The 20279-nt window shown below is 43.0% G+C and overlaps 1 protein-coding gene across 1 annotated transcript in view; it reads right to left on the bottom strand.

Moving 5' to 3' along the window:
* The window catches only part of FAM219A (family with sequence similarity 219 member A), a 91624-nt gene extending 72618 nt beyond the window's left edge, over positions 1 to 19006 (bottom strand). The window contains exon 1 of the mRNA XM_041461844.1: positions 18989 to 19006. Coding sequence (XP_041317778.1) covers positions 18989 to 19006 — 18 coding nt within the window. The remainder of the gene's footprint in view (positions 1 to 18988) is intronic.
* Positions 19007 to 20279: the final 1273 nt, after the last annotated feature.

The raw sequence follows: 20279 nt of genomic DNA, 5'->3' as shown, positions 1-20279 counted from the left end.
CCTTCACAATTATCTGGCAAAATCTTAAATCACTGTTTGCCCTCCCAGTTATTTTATAGACACAATCAAGTCATATAGGTAATTTAAAATGGCTTTCGTGGGGGCATTGCTGAACTCTTCCATTGTTTTCAGGGTCTTTTAGAGCCCAACACACCATGGCTGCATAATAGTCAGAGAAAACACCAAAACAATATGAAAAATGTTTACTGAGTAAAATTATCTCAAGAAAAAACAGGACAAATACCAGAGGCCAATCCACAAAGCTCATTTTCCCTGCAGCCGCAGGATGCAAAAAAATCTCCTCCCAAAACACCTTTCAGATAGTTTTTAAGAGGAAATATGGCAGCATAGCCAAAAGCTGAACAGACTGCCCCCTGTAATCACTGCCTTGAACAAATAAGAAAGATGCACACCTCTATACAACATGTAGTAGCACTTAGAATTTGCTTGGAAATTTAATTACAGTTTAGTTCAGCAAGTAGCTGTAAAAGGAAATCACATTTTCTCCTTTATTTCTTAAGCAAAGCCACTTGTAGGCAGGTTTCCACACTGCAACCCCTGCAGTTACCTACAAAACACATCCTTTAGGACACATAAAACTGCAGCCAAATAAGTGAACATCAAATAATCTCCCTCCTGGCTCTTTCTCCACAAGTAACCTGTACGAAAGCAGCTGGAATTTGTTAGAAAATGAAGACACAAGTCCAAGAGGCAATACAATCTCTTCATGACCAGCATGCAACTCTCGCATAGCTTAGAGGCAAATCTCTTTCAAGTGGTTAAAACATTTTTAGTGCTCTGAGGGTACTATCTGAGTTAGTGCAGTGCAACTGAAAGACAAGTCCATTTACCTTTAAACAAGTTACCTGAAGTATATTTTCAACAAAAAACCACAAAGCTCACTGAAAGCTAAATGACCCAACTTTTGGTATGGTAAATGCAGTCCTGGAAGGCTTCATGCTGGCATGTCTGGACCAAGATGCTCAGCTTAACATTAATTCAGGCATCTCTACTTTACACTGGAGTCTTGTTGTGGTTACAGGACGGATGCACTCAGTTATTCCTGGAAGTGGAGAAGAGCATCATATCCCCATTCACTTTCTTATATGGTTGTAACAGCCACCATCAGAAACCAACAGATCACATCATATTGCATATTGGATAAGAGGCTCCTTCCAGGAAAGAAACTTAAGAAATCCACTAAAATAAAATGATACATAGCTCATAATGAAAGAAAAAGTTCCATCCCAGCTAGCTAAAGGACAAATAATTCCGTTTTAAGAGAGAAATTGTTACAGAAATAATTTTCATTTCTGGTAAAGGCTGATTCATATACTTCTTGCCTATATAAAAGTTAAAGAATTTCAGAACTGTAGGTCCTGTATCAAGTTAGCTTGTAACAACACCCTGTCTGCAGGAACAAGAGGACTGCTGCTCAGGGAGAACAGAGGATATGGACCTCACACTGGCAAAAAGCTCTTTCTAGCCCATGCTGGCTGTTGCCCACCATGACTTCAGCAAGAACAAACAGAGGCTGGAAAGATAAAAATCAATGCTGCATGATTACATTAGAGATAATCTCTGGAACACAAGTGTCTACCTCTCGGGAGCTGTAAGGTTGCCTACACTGTTTCATTGTCAGGATAGAAATAATTTTTCTTTGAGTTGATTTCATTGGAGAATTCCCACTGCCTCTAGGAGAGTCATGAGTAGCCGAGCTTCAGTGGCAAGTTCACATGAACAGTTTATGAATTTAGTCTTGTTTTTCCCTCATCTGCATTGGTTTCTTAGGAGATGGTCAATATCTCAACAGGGATACCTGTCAGAACATCAGAGAAACTGCTGAAATGTGAAACCCAAATCCATGTTTCACCCTTAAAAACAGAAGATGGGCATTTTGTGATTCCAGCGCATTTGTCCCTGACCACCCCAAGAAGCAAAGGTAAGAGAGACTTAAACAGAAAACTTCTTTCACAATGGAAAGATGTTTAAAAAATAATCAATTGAGAACAGGCATCAAAATCCCTGATCTTGTTAGCATTGCTTCAGTGTCCTCAAAGGGTTGTCAGAACTCTCTTCATCTATGGGAAGAAAACTTGTTTGTACCAGAAAGACAATGGAAACATTAAATATAAATCTAATATTCAGTGAGTTTACAACATGTTGGTTGCCCATTGCAATAAAAGGGCAGTATTGCTAGACTCTGCTTAAATGAGACTGCAATTTTAATCAATATTAACCGAGTGCACATCCAACTGGATGTTTATTTTTGACACAGAGCTGACATTTATGTACAACTATCAGGTTCAAAAGTTATTTTTCTAACACCCAAACCTGAGAATACTTAAGGATACAGTGGTACAGCACACAAAATTATTCTGTTCTTAATCAACACTGCATATAGGAAGTTTAAACCTTACAAAGAACAAGCTAGAGAAGCATGAGACTCTTTCCTGGAAGTCTGGGCAAAAAGTCTCTTGTCTTGACCAGAAATTTTTACTGATCTTGGCTCATCGGGATGTTTCTCTGACTCTTACCCACATTCCACACATTTTGGGACAGAACTGAACCCCTTCAGCACCAGTTGTCCAGGTTCATCCCTTTTTCAGTAGCTCTTTAGTAGAGACGGGTTCATGGACAGAATGGACTAAAACAATTTGGAGAATAAGGATTTTTGCACTGATTTTATAACTCATCCCTTTAGCAGACCATCATGGATGGAGCTTTAGCACAATTTTTTGCTTAAACAGGGAACCACAGAATATTCTGAGTTGGAAGGAACCTACAGAGATCGTTTAGTCCAACTCTTACTGCTATGTGTGTATCTGCTATGCCAAAACAGCAGAACAACAGCTTGCAGGAAGGCTTTGCCTTGCATGCCCTGAAGTACTTGAAGTACTCCAGCATACCCAAACTTGTCAGAGGGCTGCAGGTAGCAAAGGAAACACCACACAGGCCTCCCACCATCCGCTGGATAATTAGCCAGATGGCAAGCCTGCAACAAAGCCACCATGAGGCAGTCCATGTTCCTGTTCACTGAACCTTGTAATGCAGCTTAATTTCTCCAATCTAAATACCAAGCCCTGAAAGCTGCTGTATCTCTAGCACATTTTCTAGATAACATTAGGTATCCAGAAGGGAGCTGTTTGCATTAAAAATAGGCTGTGTCACATTAAGTCATTGGGACATTCTATAAAAGCTGGGGAAAGTATTTTTAAGAAAGCATTCTAAATAATATTGGTCATTGTTCTTGCTACTTCTGTAATTCAAGGGGCATTCAGCACAGTAAAGGCTGCCCTGTGGCTGAGTTCTAGCGAGAAAAGTCCAAGCTCAGCACCATACACATTGCTAAATCTGTAGAAATCCTTGTCCAGGTTATGAGATGGAGATAAGGACTTCTAAGAGCAACTCTTCTGGCAAACAGAAGGACTCCTCGCCAGTTGCTTCACCAGCAACTTTTAACCCAGCTTTAGACCATAAGTTTGTTATCAAAACCTTTACCTCAAGAGTCCCACAATGTGCAGTACTAATTCAGCTGGTGCTGGGGCTGGTTGGTGCCCTGTCGTTTGATGTTTCCTGGCATGTATGATCACAAAGTCACCTCTGACTGTAACATTCGAGACTGTGACCATACAACTTGCTGTGGAACAAGTGACAGAAGCACGCAGCAATGCTGCAACAGGGGCAAGGCAGCTAAGTTTACATATTTGTGTAAAGTGAGCTTAAACACATGCTGAAGATGTTACAAACCAGCCACTGTGTACATGTACAGACTGGTTTTCCTTAAATTGAAATGTCTGTACATAATTATTGCCAGCCAATGCACTGTGAAACCCATACTGTTTCACCAGAGCAATGCCATGCAATATTACTTTTGGATACTTCCACTGACACTGGGAGCTCTAATATTTTACGCACTACAAGTACTTCTGGAAGAGAAACATCTAGTAGCCAACAAAAGCTTGTTGCAGTATCAAAGCCACCATCCAAGGAAAAACCAGAGCGATGACCAGCATCTCAAGTAGGACTAGGTACATCCTTCTTAGCAGAAGTTGTTACCGGAATAACTCAAAGAAACATAAAAGAGTCATTTTCTCTGCACTGGAATCTCAATCATTCCATCACACCAACCTGATTTCAAGGCAGATTTCAAGATACTGCTCTTCTCATAAACCCACCAGCTGAGGCTTGGAACAAAACAAAAAGGTAAAGGTTTCTCATTTATTTTTAATTTCTTGACTTCAGAGGCATGAAGGAAAGAAAACCTGAGAGGAAAGTTGAAAGAAAAACATCTATTCAACATCAAATCATCCTAGTTGGTGGTACAATTCTATCAACACCATAGAGGAGAGACCCCTATTAAAAAATAGTGGTAAAGGCAGGAGTTACTCAGAGTAACATAAAACAATACCAAGGCTAGGAGAGTTTGTTAATCATGTTTTTTAGCCCTTCACAGAGCACAACTTAGTGATGCAAGACAGGACAGAGACCAATCTCAATAACAAGTAAAATGCCCTCCACCTCCTTACTCAAAGGTATGTAGCTCTTTGAAATGGCTTGGGGTTTTCATTGTTTGGTTTGGGTTTTTCAAGGGATATAAAGAGACTGATACAGATCTTCAGTGTACTGGAGGATGTGCAGGTTTATCAGCAGCTCACTAGCTTTGTGAAACTGAAATCATACTATATTTCAGCCTGGTCTGAAGACAGACCTGCAGCCATGGCTGAGTAAAGCAATACCAAGATATCCACTGACCTGGGGTACCAGCTTGTTAAGAATCCTTAAGATGTTTTTCTCTCTCCTCCCCTCCATCCGCAATGCTGAGACTTCAGGCACCAATCTTTCCATCCCAGAAGATAGCTCTATTCTCAATTTAGAGCTTTTTGATCTGCATTTATCGCTTAGCACACCCCTCTGCCCTAAATAAAGTTTTTGCTCTTTTTTGATACAAATCCAGTTGAGTTTCGGAGCAGGAACTCTAATCAGGAAACATTAATTAGGCTGAAATAGCTAGACATAGCTGGTGGTTTTCCAGGTGATCTGCCAAACCGAAGGAAGGCCAGTTTTACAGAACCCCTTATTTCACCCCAGCAAGTGGTAAAAGAATTTTTAAATAAGCCTCAGTGGTTTTTAAGTCCTTTCCCCACCCTAATTTAGAGGAATTATCAAGATATGTGTAAATATTAACAAGTAGAAACTGGACATACTCAGGAACTGCTAAATCATAGAGTCATCATAGGCTCACAGAATGGCCTGGATTGGAAGGGACATTAAAGATCATCTTGTTCCATGTTGTTCATTTTGTTCCCTCTGCCCTGGGCAGGGAAACCTTCCACTTCTCAGAGCTCCATTCAACCTGGCCTTGAACACTTCCAGGGATGGGACATCCACAATTTCTCCAGACAACCTGTTCTAATACCTCACCACCTTCACAGAAAAGAATTTCTTCCTAATATCTAATCTAAACCTACTCTTAGTTTGAAGCCATTCATCCTTGTCCTGTCACCACATGCCCTTGTAAGAAGTTCCTCTCCATCTTCCTTGAAGGCTCCCTTTAGGTACTGGAAGGCTGCAATTAGGTCACCTCAAAGCCTTCTCTTCTCCAGGCTGAACAATCTCAATTCTCTTAGCCTGCTCCTGTGTGAGAGATGCAACAACTCTTTTTAAAGTTTTATACTTCCAGGGTTGTTTACTTTAAAAAAAAGTTTCTGCAAGACAAAGCAAGTAGTTTTAAAATAACTTTAGAAGACATCCATCTGGTCCTTCCAGCCTTTAAGAAGTGTCTAACTTGAAGTGTTTACACCATTTAGAAGAGACCCTACCCACACATAGTTTCTACCCCATCAAGGCCATGTCTGTTAGGTACCTCTTGCCCTCTGAAGGAGATTGTACATTCCACCAGCACTGAAGCGACCACAACACAGTCCTGTCCTTCAGACAGGAACCTTCCAAACCTAACCAAGCAGGTCTGGTATAGTGGTATGAGCTGTGTGTGCACCATCCAAGCACTGCCTGCACCATCTGATGCACAGTGAGACTCTAGTTTAGGCAGTGTTTGCTTACAATAGACTTGGGCTGTGGGCAAACACTCAAGGCATTAACTCGAGGTCATGCTGGCAAATACAGCAAAACTTGGAAACTCAGGGAAGGATGACAATAGATTTTGAAAAATCAGCAATACAAAATGGCAACTGACAGAACTAATGGAGGATGGATTGAGTAAAGGATGGCATTTCCACATGCGTGAAAATATTTTGAAGTTGATTCTGATGACAGTGACAGATCCATAAGGACATTCACTATGCACTGCAATACAGGATGGGGAGCACTACAATGTGCCAGGGAAGCAGTCCTGTCTTTGAAGAACAGGCATAGATCCATCTAAAAAGTGATTAGACACATTGTGTTTGTTAACCCCCCAAAAAAAAGCTGAATGAGGACTGCTGAAATTACCAAGGTACTCATTTAGAAGTGGCCACCATGACATTTCATACAATTTACCAGTTAAGCTGAATGTTATGTTTTTATTGTCACTGGCAACCAGCAGAATTAAATCCCATGCCCTAGTAATGCCCCAGGAAGAGCGCTTCTATTTTTGCATAATAAAAAGAATGAACTGACTTCAGCCCTGAAAAATTAAAAGGATTTGTCGTGTTTATCAATTAAGACCACAGCCTGAAGTACAGCTTCAGACTACTAAGAGAAAGTTCTTCAGTCCTGCTAAACCAAGAGAACAGGTTTGCAATATCAAGAGGATAAAAACTCAGCAAGGGTCTAATGCACTCCGGAATGTCAAGCTTGGAGTGGTATTTAGCAGACCTGCTGCATCCACGCCTCCTGGCTCTCTGTGTGTCAGCATGAACACGTTATCACCGTTGCAACTGACTGCTGGCAATTCCCTGTGATGTTAATGAGTTCTGAATTTATGCAAAGTCTCCCAGTTGGTGCTTCCGCAAAATCTTCCAACAGAGATACCAAGGCAGGATACCTGTGGGAAAAGCATCTACCTTTCTCCTAGTTATTAATTAATATAGCAAGACAGACTTCACTGGCCATTTGAAAATCTTTCAAAACACATAATCGACTGGCCTAGAAAAAAAGAGTTAACAAGAACGCATCACAACCCTGTTTAGAGGTCCTACATATCTACTGAAAAAATTTTATGACATATTCCTATAATCTGATGAATCCTTCACAAAAGACAAATCAGAAACCAGAAATAAAATGCTTGATCCTCAAAGCAATTAGGATTTGCAAAAAGCTGTCAGGACCTTGTGCAATCAAGTAAATCTGCAAAGACAGAATAATGTCACAGCTTTTTTACAGAATTATCCATGGTCATTCAAAATCACAGCCACTATCAAATATCCATGGCTTAACAAGAAGGAGGAAATTAAGTGAGCCAGCATCAAACACACACCTCTTAGGCCAGAAAAAGAACCTTGTGCGTCTCCAGCAAGGTCCTTGGACATTAGCCACCATGCTTCCCAAAAACCAGCACTGCTATGCACATTCTACTAAATATTGATTCAAGGGTTAATCATTTGGATAAGCAAGGGGAAACTCTGGGACTATTGGAGTTGATACCATGAAATACTGGTTTTCAGATCATAGTTGAAGAGAGAGATAATAAGTATGTTCTCCATCTCATGCAGGTCCAACCATCAGAGTCCCACTCACTGAATAGTCGAAGTGTGCACCGAATTTACCCACTTGTTAAATCCAGCACAACTGATGGTCACAAACTAAGCAGAAAGCACCACTCCTCTAAAAGTCAGTACAGAAACACCTCTAATCTTTTAAGTGCTAGCAGTTAACCTTGTGGGACAAACTTTTCTTAGTGGATTGGACTCTGTGTGAAGGAATTTTTTCCCAAAATTCAGAGATTAATCTTTAGAATTCAGTGTTGCAAATATAGAACCTTAGAGTTAATAAAAGGTCATATCTGACATTTCCCACTGCAGCACAGGGGAACTTATTTTCTGCAGAAAGCATGAATTATAAATTCTATGTAGCTACATAATCCAAATAAAATATTCTCCCATAACCAGATAATCGCTTTATAATAATTCTTACATGCACAGCATGGATCATCTCAGCTATTTTCACAATTACTTTGCCCTAATTTTGCAAGAAGTACAAGAAATTCTTTTCACAGAACTGCTTTTGTGATATGCTTTCTAAGGTACATCCACCAAAGTGTTTCGCTCTGCTGGAAATGATGAAAACAAGGAGCAGTATGACATTTTATTTCATCAGAACAGCAGAGGAATGGCTAATGTTTTGCAGAATTCTAGACTATTTCTTCAGGTTTTGTATTAGCATCCTGAATGCTGTAAGTGGCAACTCCTGCTGCTTAAATCTCAGTACAGATGTGTCACAACATAATTTCAAGAAGAGCTGGACATGCTCTAACTCCTTTAACAATGCCCATTTCCCCCTAATTGCAGTGATCAAAACTGGAAGCTGATCTGACTTTTGACACACACATTAACAGAAATGGAATCACAGCCCAGCAGTTTCTCCTTGGCTTATCAACTGCCAAGAACCCAACATGAAGTGCAGCTTTTACACGCTCCAGTGGGCTAGGTGACCTCCATCCTCAGAGCCTGAGAACATGCTGCTCCTGTTACTATTCTCAGAACTGCAATTCCCTTTTTTCCCCCTTAAATAAAGGGAAATTAAGATTAGTGTTCTAGACAGACCCACCAGCCCAAAAGAGATTGGTAGGGACAGAGAGGAATAGTTAAGTCTTTCCCTGGCGTACAACACAATTTTCCTGCAAGATCCTTTGAAGTTTTAGAATTCTAGGCTTAGAAAAGAAAGATTTTTCTGCTGTTTTCATATCACATGGATCCTCTGAAAGCCCTATTACACACTTCCATTCCCATCTTTTCCACATATCCCCCAGCTTTTCTCAAGGGATACCATGCTTGGCTTTCTCTTGTTCCACATATATTCTAGAGACAGATGCTATGAGAAACAAGGTTCAGGTATGGTGCATTGCCTTGTGCTTTCAAAATAATTCCACATTCACTACCACTAGGACTCAATGCAACAACTAAAAAGGCACCAAATAATTTTGATGACGCAGGCTGTATTTATGGTAATCTGTTTTGCCTCTGGAGCAAAGATGTCCCACAGAAGCATTAGTGGAAGTGTTGCTGCAGAGGGGAGGCTGCGCAGTAAGAGCTGGTCCCTGTACTGACACTGGAGCACTGCACATTTCTCTGCACACCTCAGGCTCTTGCTCCAAACTAGTGAAGTTTGGAAGGTTGAACCTGCACTAGTTCTATTCCATCACCATGACTGCCCCTTTCCATTCATTGACTGACAAAGCAGTGTCTGCACAGTCTGTATGTGGTGTTCAGCTAGAGAGTCTCCTCTGGCCATCACAGTGTATTTTTAATTTGCATCACATGCATGTAGTTGGGGGAAAAGTCATGCTTTCATACAAAGAAGTATATTGTTTGCAGACATCTCAATCACAAGATTCTGCCAGACAAAAGCTTTGCAATGCCATCTCTGGTTAGGAACATTCCTATTCATTTTTTCATTTCAATTAACAGCATGCATCCCATGCAATGCACACGTCCTTGCCTCCCTCTCCCATTTTTCAGGTCAGTCTGCTCAAACAGCTCCTTTGATGTTCAGGTTCTACAACCTTCAGAAATTTTAAAATTTGTTTTTTATCATACATCAAGCTACTTACTTACAACAAATGACAACAAAATAAGTTTCATATTAGAAATTAGGTCCTACAACTGAGTCACTACCAATGAGGATAAGACCCATGAGTATGAAAGTTATAAGTACTTTCCTCTACTATGTTAAACACTACAGGTAAAAGCCTTTTTAATCAGAGATTTCTAACCAAGCCCCCCCCAGGAGCTTTCCTGTAGTTCAAACCTTAATCTGTATTGGTGCATATTCCTCACTAGGTGCAAGACTCTACATTAGCTTTGTTGAACTTCATTATTTGATTTGAATCCCCTTACCTTCTCTAATAGATATTAGACCTTCTGCTTCAACAAACTCCAAGAAATTGCTTTCCTACAACTAGCTGGCTCAAAACATGGGAAGTCCCATCTGCCTCCCTTGCCCTATCACTAGTCTGCTGTAAGGCTGGTACATCAGCCAAAGAGTGAAATGTGAACAGTTCATGGTCTGGGGATATGACTTAAGCAATACTGCCAAAAGAGCTTAGGCAAGTGTAAATGAATCTCTTCTGAATTCACAAATGTGGGTCTAACCAACAGGTCCTTTTCAATACTGCAATACACTCCCCAATGTGCTCTTCTGCAGGGACTGCAGTACTTCCTCACTTAAAGGGAAAAAGCAACAGTTTCTTAAGTCTGAGACACCATCACAGAGGTGAGCACAGAAACGCAAAAAAATGTCAAATTACCATAGTTAACTATGCAAAAAAAGTGAAATTATGAACGGATGAAGACACAGAAATAACTGCATTTAAGGCAGATAAAAATGCTTGGTCCACCAGGTAAAAAAGATCTACTGGTTAGCTGTAAGACATCTGAAAGAAAGGAGCATGAGAGGCCACCACCAAAGCAGGCCATCTCACCCCAGCTAAAAAGCTCTTCCAATGCCTCTGGCAAACTTGCTGAAAAAACAGAAACCACCATGCCCCAAATTCAGTGGGGAATGGGGAAGGAAACAACAATTAGATCAGCATAAGCAACTCTGACATTGATGCAAGAGCCAAGATTGATTTTCACCCAGGGCCACATACAAACAAAAACATGAAACAAGAAATAACCTAGGTAAACATTTTGCTTGGATATGGGTGTACTAAATCACTGACATTCCCATGCAATCAGTAAAGCACGCAAGAGAGAAGTCATCATTAGAATATTGCTGCTCTGCCTGGCTCAGGAAAAGCATTTGTTTGACTGAACACTGCATAGCCCAAAAGATAGGTGCTCGTATAAATGAGAGTTGGCTCAGAAAGGAAACTGAAAAGAAACTAAGAAAAAGCAGTGTCAGACAAGCATGAGTCAAGACACCATACCATGTCCAAAGAGGAACAATCCATGTCTGATTGTCCTGGATGCTGAACAAAATAGCAGCTCCTCAGAAAAGCTCTAACATAGACTGCTCTGGAAGCATGCTGAAAAAAGAGCTGAGGTATGATTGTTCTACCTGCTTCAGCACTGCACAGAGAGTCTAAACAATGTACTCTGGTAGGCAGATGGTGCTGGGTTACAGGAGTCACTTGGTGGCCAGTTATTTGATAGCCAATGACTTTGTTCTATGCAGTAGAAATTAGCTGGCTCAGGAAGAATTTAAATATGTTATAGCAACCTAACTTGTTCACAGCAGAGGCTGCATCCCCAGTAGAGAGCTTGCCACTACAGCTGGATTACCTTTTTAAGATGAAACAAACAGTACTCTCCCTTTTCCCTTCTGTATAGGAAATAAGGTCTTACCCATCTTTAGAGAGCCAGAGCTCTTCTCAACAAAAGCAGTGTGTGCTACCTTCAGCTTTACTAAAAATACACTTTTCTCAGTCCTCAAAGATGACTGCGACTCACCTAGTAAAAGCAGTTGGGATGCAGCCAGAATACTCTGCAGGTATTTAGGAGAGCATTTCTTTGCAAAGAAGTTTCCTGATGTGAAAAAACCTTGCTATCCTGTGAATTGGTGATGGATGTGTATAAAAGTTCAGCAGATTTGCTAGCAATTACTCTTCAAAATTAATCAAATTCTGCCTACAATTTCACTCACTCTGATTCAGTAATCCTCAGAGAAAAAAAACAATGAAGCAAATGCTTGCTTCCGCTGCTTACATCAAAATGGACACCAATCTATTGCACAAGGTGACACTAAAATTCAAAGAAGAATGGTTCAGACTACAAAGGCTTTGAGCTGGACTGATGAATTTACTAGTGGCAAGTGGCTGCATCACTACAATGTCAATTTTATAGTGTCAGATACAGAATAACCTTGGGGGAAGCTTATACTCAAAAGAGCACAAGACCTCACTGAAGATGTATCGCATGTGTGAGTATGAGGGGAAAGTGTAGACACATTTCTACAGACTGCCTATGGAAAGTGACAAATAATCAATTTACGTTGAAGCTGAAAGGTAACTACTCCAGCCAAGACCTTAAAAAGTCTAGAAAAAAAAGGCACACCATTGTCACTGACTGACTAGAAGTCCTGCCATTAGCCAGCTTTTAATCCTCTAGCCCACAGACCAAACCGGTGATGGGGTCTCCTCCTCTATCCTTATCTAGTTCAGACTTCAATTCCATCAAAAGTAAAATGTACCTCCAGACAGGTCACAGCCCTGTTGGGTAAGCTGAGGGCCTTCCTGGAATGAAATCTTTCAGAAATTAAGGCATGCCTTGTTCTCCTCTCTCACCCTGGAATTTTCCTCATCCTGTCTCTTTACAGACCTGCCACTACCTACTGGCAGAGAGAGGATATGGCTACATCAGCAGCAGAAATTGCTGTCTGAGTAGGTATTAACATCACGCTACAGATAACAAGCTCTTGGGAATGATGGTAGAATCCCAGGAGTGGACTGTGCAGATTTAATTGTTCATAGAGTTCACTGCCCCCTTTTAAATACCTTTCTTCACTCAGAAGGAGATTTCCAAATATGACTGAGAGAACAACTGTAGGCAGAACTTATACAAAGAAGTAGAGAAGAAGGAGCAATGTTCCAGCAGAGACAGTGCCAGCCAGAACATGCTCCCATATCCTGACAGGTCATCCTCCAGATACAACAGCACATCCCTCACCGCCTTCCTTTGGGAGCATGTGCTGGATCACTGCTGGAGTTTCAGCCTGGCCTGGAGTGGTAACAAAAATGTTCCTGTACTTCTGCACCTCAGGCCTGACATGGGACAGGAAAGTGACAGGACAGAATCCCAATTAATCAAAGTATTCAGGGAGGCAATCTTTAGGCCACTGCTACAGATGACATGACAGCACATCAAAAAAAGCTGTATAACTAAAAGCAGCACTAACTGAAATCAATTTTTTCAGGACCCACAGTCCTGCAACATTACAAATTTCATGTACTGTAAGCATTTACAAAACTAGTAGCTGTGTAACCCCTGAGGTACATTACAATGAATATATACAAGAATGACATTTTCATTATAGAAGCTTTTTCCTTCTAGAAAAATGAGGGTTTTTTGTACCTGCACTATAGACTTAATGTTATATTAACATACTATTTATAAGCCCTATAGGTATAACATTGGTTTTTGTTTTAGTTACTTTTGGCTTTCTGTTGTTCACTTTTTTGTCATTTTACAAAGCAATCTTAGCATGCAGCACAACTTTCTTAAGCAGCATTTTGCAGAAATAAAGAATGCAGATTTTATAAGCATGCTGAGCACTCCTACTGTCTGCTGACTAAAATTACAGGTTTTTAAAAAAACTAAGTATCTGGTAGATAATATAATTTATTTTTATTCTCTTCTGATGTTAAAACATAAAGCTGTGCAGAAATGCATTTTCTGTACCTTCAAAATTTCTGAAAATTTTACACTTTTAGAATTGATGCAGATTTGGCATCTCAGCTGAAGAGCCAGGAGTATCACTGTAGGATTTGGCTGAACAAAATCCTTAGTTTGGCTGTCATCATCATAACTAGAGCTACCAGCCTGAGGCCCCTGCTGGCAAGCAACCAGGCCAGGCACAATGATTCAGATTGAGATATAGGAACCACCAGCCCAATTTCTCTGGAAAGAGCTCCCGTTTTTCATGTGGGCTGAAAACTGGGAAAATTAAATACTGCATTCCTGCTGTTTTCAGAAAGTGAGCCAAAGTCTTATAAGTTTGTGTCAAAGCTCCACTGAAGCTGCTGCACTTCGACAGATGTGTTCTTGGGAAAAGTGGTACTGATGCCATGTAAGCAAAAGCACTTTTACTCTACTTTCATTTTTGTGCTAAGAACGGAAACTGCCTGTGTTGGTCTAGGGGAGCAACGTGTGATCCAACACTGTCAGTCTGCCATCACATGCAAGCCAGGGCTTGGTGCATGCAAGAGACATGGGCTCAGGAGGCATCCATGTTCCAACAGACTCAAGATACAGCCCCACTGTACTGTGCTCAGTACATTTCATTTTAACAAAAATTCCAAGGGTTTGGCAAGAATTTAGGTAACAGTCCAAAACACAGATTTAAAAATCACAGGGAGAGTGTGCAGTGAGACTCCAGTGCTGAAGAAAAGATGGCTCTACACAGAACTACAGGGTCAGCCTTTCTTATTTCAAAGGAAATTTTACTTCTTTTTTGTCTGCAGCATCCTCACTGTGCAATTTTCCCTTCATCTCTCTCTCCCTTTAATATCTACCACTGTAATAAGAATTTGATGTTAGGAAACCTTCCCAGCAAAAAACTTGCTAGAAAATAAATCATCATAACAAATGCATCACCACCAACACACCGGAAAAAATTGACTAGTTGGAAGTTAAGACATCAAATACCAAGTCCATCAGCCAAGAAAGCTATCTACCATGTGTAAGTGTCCCAGGAATAATGTATTTCAGGCCTCATCACATCCCTGCAAACCCTGAAATTATTTTATCTGGAAATAACCCACTACCCAGCAGCCAAGGCAGAGAGACCCTTCTGTGAGTGCAGAAAGATCACAACAGGTCGAATTGAAAATGAACAGAATCTAAGCAGAACAGAGTTCCTGCAGTTGAGCTTGCATGATGTTGATAAGGATGATGTGACACTAAACATTAGAAGTAAACAAAACACCTTGTAAATTAGTTTATATTAATTTGAAAAGGCAGACATTTTTAGGATAGAAGCCAAATGTGACCAATATACAAGAATAGAAATGTGGATCAGAACAAACAGTTCAATTTTCATGGACAGGCATGACATGAATGTGACCAAGTGCCAGTTACCAGCCTGTCTTCTCTTCCAGGATGAAAATGTACAGAATTGTACCACAACATCAAAACATGCAGTGTAATGTGTCTCTCCAAGATGTGAAACACTGGGCCTCATCCCATCTGACAAGTGGATGATGTTTAACCAAGTAAAACCAGGTTACCAGGTACTGTATGCCATCTTGTCCAACTGCACATAGCAACTCTGTCTCATTAAGTCTTGTGTTGAACCTCTCCTTTGGGTGTGCATCAGTTACCCAGCAGGTCTCAAAACACATTTGTAGAGGTCACATAGAGTCAAGCCAGCTTGCCTGACTTCACAATGCTTATCCAAACAAGCTGGAAAGAGGAGGAAGATGACTACCCACCTCATTAACTTCACATCACTGCATCCAATGTGAAGCGCTGGAGGGCACATATGACAGACCTGGCCAACATGCAACCTGCAGGCCAAACACCTCTCAGCTCTGCAACACAATCCCTATCTGACCTGTTATCAGCAGAGAGAAACTTGCAGCAACCAGAGATCCTGGCAGGCTTTGTCCAGCCTGTACTACTTGAGGTGCTGCCTTTAGCTTTGCAATGGCAAGCCAAAACAGACATTGGTGGGACAAGGCTATCAAAGAGACACGACACATTTGAGCTTTAAAGAACTTAGTTTTGCAAAAAGCCCAAAGTGTCAGGTTCTCTGTCCCTGGTCTAAATAAAGCACTGGTTACTGTCAGGATATGCTGTCAGCAGACACCAGACATTAGTGCACTATCACCCTTGACAGGCAGCTGATCAATAAACAGTGCAAGCGTCGGTGGCAGGTCTGGAGGGTGGAAGGGCTCAGAAAGGTTTCAGACCGCGTTCTAAGAAAGGTATAGCTGCTACATGCCAAAGAGAAGCCAATCTTTTAAGTTTGAAGATGGGCAGACCAGCAGGCCTGTCAGATGGTTTCCAGGCAGATCAGCAGCAGTTGTCCTGGAGTTCAGTACAAAGACATCAAAAGCTAAGATGACACCTTACCAATGCAGATGAACAGACATTCAAAAAGCATGCATGCTGGTCAACAACACAAAGTCCAGGATTTTGAGCAAATCCCAGCTTCACAAACCTCATTTCAGGACCGGTCACACACTGGCCAGCACTCAGAGGGAACAGTGCTTTCCTGGGACACCCTGTTCCCTTTGGAACAGAATGAAAAAATATTTCATCTAGTGTATACTCTATAAATCAAGCAAGAGACCTTCTTTGTTTGCTTTTAGCAGGGAATAATGCTTAGAAACATTTATTTTTATATACAGCTTCAGTGGTAAGTCACTATGACTTTTAGGTAGCACATGAAAAACAAACTTTTACTTCAGCTTTCTGGATGTGGAAAAGAGTGACAGATGCATCTCTCCCTCAGACTATTGGAACTGAAAGCTTTTAAACTGGGAAGAAGACAATAAGTCCTGAGATGATACCGTTATTCTGTACTTTTGTGCTGATTTTGATAGGATAAAGTTCATTTTCTTCACAGTGGCTACTATGGGGCTGTGTTTTGGGTTTGTGCTGAAAACAGTATTGATAACACAGGGATGTTTTGGTTATTGCTGGGCAGCACTTGCAGAATCAAGGCCTTTTCTGTTTCTCACCCCACCCCACCAGCCAGGAGTCTGGGAGTGCACAAGAGGTTGGGCAGGCACACAGATGGGACAGCTGACCCCAACTGACCACAGGGATACTCCATACCACATACTCAGCATATAAAGCTAGGAAGAAGAAGGACAAGGGGGGATGTTGGGAGTAATGGTATTTGTCTTCCCAAATATTCATCAGGTGTAATGGAGCCCTCCCTCCTTCTCTGGGCATGGCTGAACACTTGCCTGCCCAAAGGAAATGGTGGATAAATTCCTTGTTTTGCTTTGCTTGTGTGCATGGTTTTAGCTTTACTTATTAAACTGTCTTCATCTCAACCCACAAGTTTTCTCACTTTTACTTGTCTGATTCTCTCCCCCATCCTGATGTGGGAGGGAAGTGAGCAAGTGGCTGTGAGTGATTTATTTGTTAACTGGGTTTAAACCGCAACCTTAAAAATACAGAATGGGAGGGAGAGTGACAGGCACATGGTAATTGTAATGGCACAAAGCAGTGGTATTGGCCAGAACTGCATCACCCAAACAAATTAATATGATAAATCCCAGACTTGCAAGGATTCTTACAAGTATCCAATCCCTATCTGCAAAGTACAGACCAGGAACTACAAAGCAGAGGAAACCGCCAGAAATGCTGTACCTGACCTGCTACATCCCACTTCTGAGACCACTGCCAACATTTCCATGCCTGTGGAAAAATCCTGTACAGCCAGCACAACAACTGTGTGTACAAACCCCCGAACACTCAAGACCCCCAAAACCACAAGGTTTCACTATGAGCTCCAGTAGTTAGAAAAGAACTAAAGCCCTGAAGCACAGATGCAAAGTATTTTTTTAATGCAAATGTTAAAGCCCTTTGTAAAAATTTTCCAATTCCTCCATGTTGAAGGAAACTGTTTCCTAAGCTTACTATCACTGCTGCCCAATCCACCATCATATCCCAAGACAACTAGGTGGGACCAGGGAAGCTGTTTGGATTCTGCCTGGTTCATGTCCATACAAACATGCATGCATCTGCAAATTCCACTCTTCCACTATTATCATGGAGTTTCTAGAAAACACTTAGAGTATTGTTTTGTCTGACAACAGCTTTTTCAAACTTGCTACTTTGACTACTATGCCTTCAATAAAACAAATAAAGATGGCTATTCCTGTCACATTTGTTGAGTCTCCTATATAAGAACACCAACAATAAGCAGGGAATGCAATAAGCCCATACCAGCTTGTATGGACAGTTTTTTGCCCCACCACAAAGGTTTGAAGCCAAAGAAACAACCAACAAAAACCAAAAAAACACAAAGACAACCAAACCCAGAATGCAAGCCAAACTAAGCATATTTTCAGAATGTATCAACACTCCCGCAATAAGATAAATGTTTTTCTTGCCACTGAGAGATAATTTGAGTCTGTAGACCTTGAAGAGCTTTTCCGTTCATAAGACACTTATGGTGCTCTCAACTTCTTACAAACACCAACTGCAACAAGGAACCAAGGTTGTGTTTACATCAATTCTAAATAACATATAGTTTGATATATTAAAAATCTCAGAAGTGCTTCAGTGCTAGCACAAACCTAGCAACAACCTATCCTCACCTGCTGCCAAAAGGAATTGTGCAAGTATTTCACTGAAGTTCTTTCCACTTTCCCAAACAATTCATATGCCTGTCTCATACAATCAGATGCCAAGATGGGAATTGCTTACTCCAGGTACCAAAAGGAATCAACCCTGAGCAAGTGAGCTTGTTATCCAGCTTTCACTTTAATGACAAGATGAACTGTATTTCAACAGGCCCCAGGTTACTAATAACACACCTCCTGGCAGAGACTGAGGAACACAGGAGTGAGGGGAGGGGAACACACAAGAGAACCTCTTCCAGGCAGAAAACAGAAATGGGCAAACACATTCAAGAGTTCTGTGGCAGGCAGATGGGGCATAACATACACACAAACAAACCTTTGGCATTGGAGCAATGCAGCTACAAGCTCATAAGAAGTCTTGCACTACTTGCTGATGGTCTAGCAACTCCCCTGGCTGCCAGCCAGCTGGCCTTCCTTCATAACTCATTTCAAAAGCTATCAAAAGCCCAGGACCACTCTACCTGCCCACTTACACATCTGCAAAGTCCTGTGAGCCTGCAGACTTCCTCCTCTGAAAGATTCCCCAGGGTCCCATGCAGTAGTGTAACCATTATGTGAAGCTCTTCAGCTCATTAATTGAGTGTAATTGTGTCTATGATGTGAAAAAAACATCCTGATATGAAAAGCACATGCCGTGGCACGGCATCAAACCCTCACAGACTGCTTTCCTTACAGAAATAATTTAATGTCAGCAAAGCTAATTTGACGGAGATGTTTCTTTGCAGAATACCTGGACTTTACACAAGATGAGCACCTCCTCCCTGCAGCTTAGTGTCGAGAGCAGGCTATAAAACCAGCCTTGGAGAAGGTCCTGCGGCTCCACAGCGCGTGTAACTTCACACCCACCCCCTGCAGCTCCGCCATCCCCGGGGAGCATCGCTCCCGCAGCTCCCAGCCCGGGCTGGGCACGAACACCGCCCGATTCCCCCACAGACCTCACCTATCTTGGAAAAGTCAATTAAAAGACCAACCACCCTCAGCGCCCACAAGCGGGCTCCCCAGTCCCCCCGCCGCTTCCCGCTCGTCCCCGGGCCATTCCCGTGCGCGGCGGCGGGAGAACACCCCGGGATGCTCCGGGAGGAGCGGCGTTTCCATCGCGGCAGCAGCGGAGCCGCCCGCCTGCCCCCGCCCGCTTCTGCTACCGACGGCGCTCGGGGACACACCGGGGGAGGAGGAGGATGAGGAGGAGGACGACGAGGAGGGGGAGAGGACGAGGAGGGGGAAGGATAAGAGGATGGCCCGGGATGACACAGCAGCGGCCCCGGGCCCGCCGAGGATGGCGGCAGCGCCCAGGACACCCCGTTATATAACGGCGGCACCGCCGCGCCCGCAGCGCCGACACCCGGGGGCGTGTGCGCGATCCCCTCGGCACCGGGGTCATTTCAACCCGGGCACAGCGCGGCCCCGCCCGCCCGCGGCGGGCGGAGCACGGGGAGCAGGGCGGGCGGGCGCGGACGGCTCCTCAGGCGCCGAGAGGGGACAGCGACAGCGACAATGACAACGACACCGCCCGCGGCTGCGGCTGCCTCATCGCCGCCGCCGCCGTGACTCAGCCGCGCCGCTTCCGGGTCCGGCCACCGCCCCGCCCCTTCTGAATATTCATGAGGGCGGGGCCACTGTCCCTCGCTCGGGGCCCGGATGCTGGGTTCCGCTGCCGCGCCATATTTGAATATTCATGAGGGGCGGGAGCGCTGTCATCGGTGACCGAACGGTGGTCTCTCTGCGGCCCCGCCTTCTTTTGCATAGTCATTCGAGGGCACGACCACTACAACCCGTTCTGTGCTCGGTCACTCCGTTCCCCGAGGCCTGCCCCCACTTCATTGAATATGCATGAAGTGGGAGTGGCCTCGAGCATCAGGTCGAGGCCCAGCTGCTAGGTTTCCAATGGCCCGCCCCTATTTGAATATTCATCAAGGGGCGGGGCCCGCCGTCACTCTCTCTGGGTCGCGGCGCTCTATTTGCAGCGGCAGCTGGGATGTACCATTTCCTCTCTCGAGGGGAGAGCGGTTGGGATGGGGGAATGGCCGGGTCCATCCGCCGCTTCCGGCGCGTTGCCATGGCTGCCGCCATCAACTTCCGGCGTGCCGGGAGGGAGCAGGATTGCGGCGAGGGGCGTCCGCTGCAGTGAGGGACGGCC

This window comes from Pyrgilauda ruficollis, unplaced genomic scaffold (genome assembly GCF_017590135.1).
Source record: "Pyrgilauda ruficollis isolate IOZ18807 unplaced genomic scaffold, ASM1759013v1 scaffold155, whole genome shotgun sequence".
NCBI classification, from domain to species: domain Eukaryota; kingdom Metazoa; phylum Chordata; class Aves; order Passeriformes; family Passeridae; genus Pyrgilauda; species Pyrgilauda ruficollis.
The sequence above is the reverse complement of the archived record's forward strand: the minus strand, read 5'-3'. Positions and strand labels throughout refer to the sequence as shown.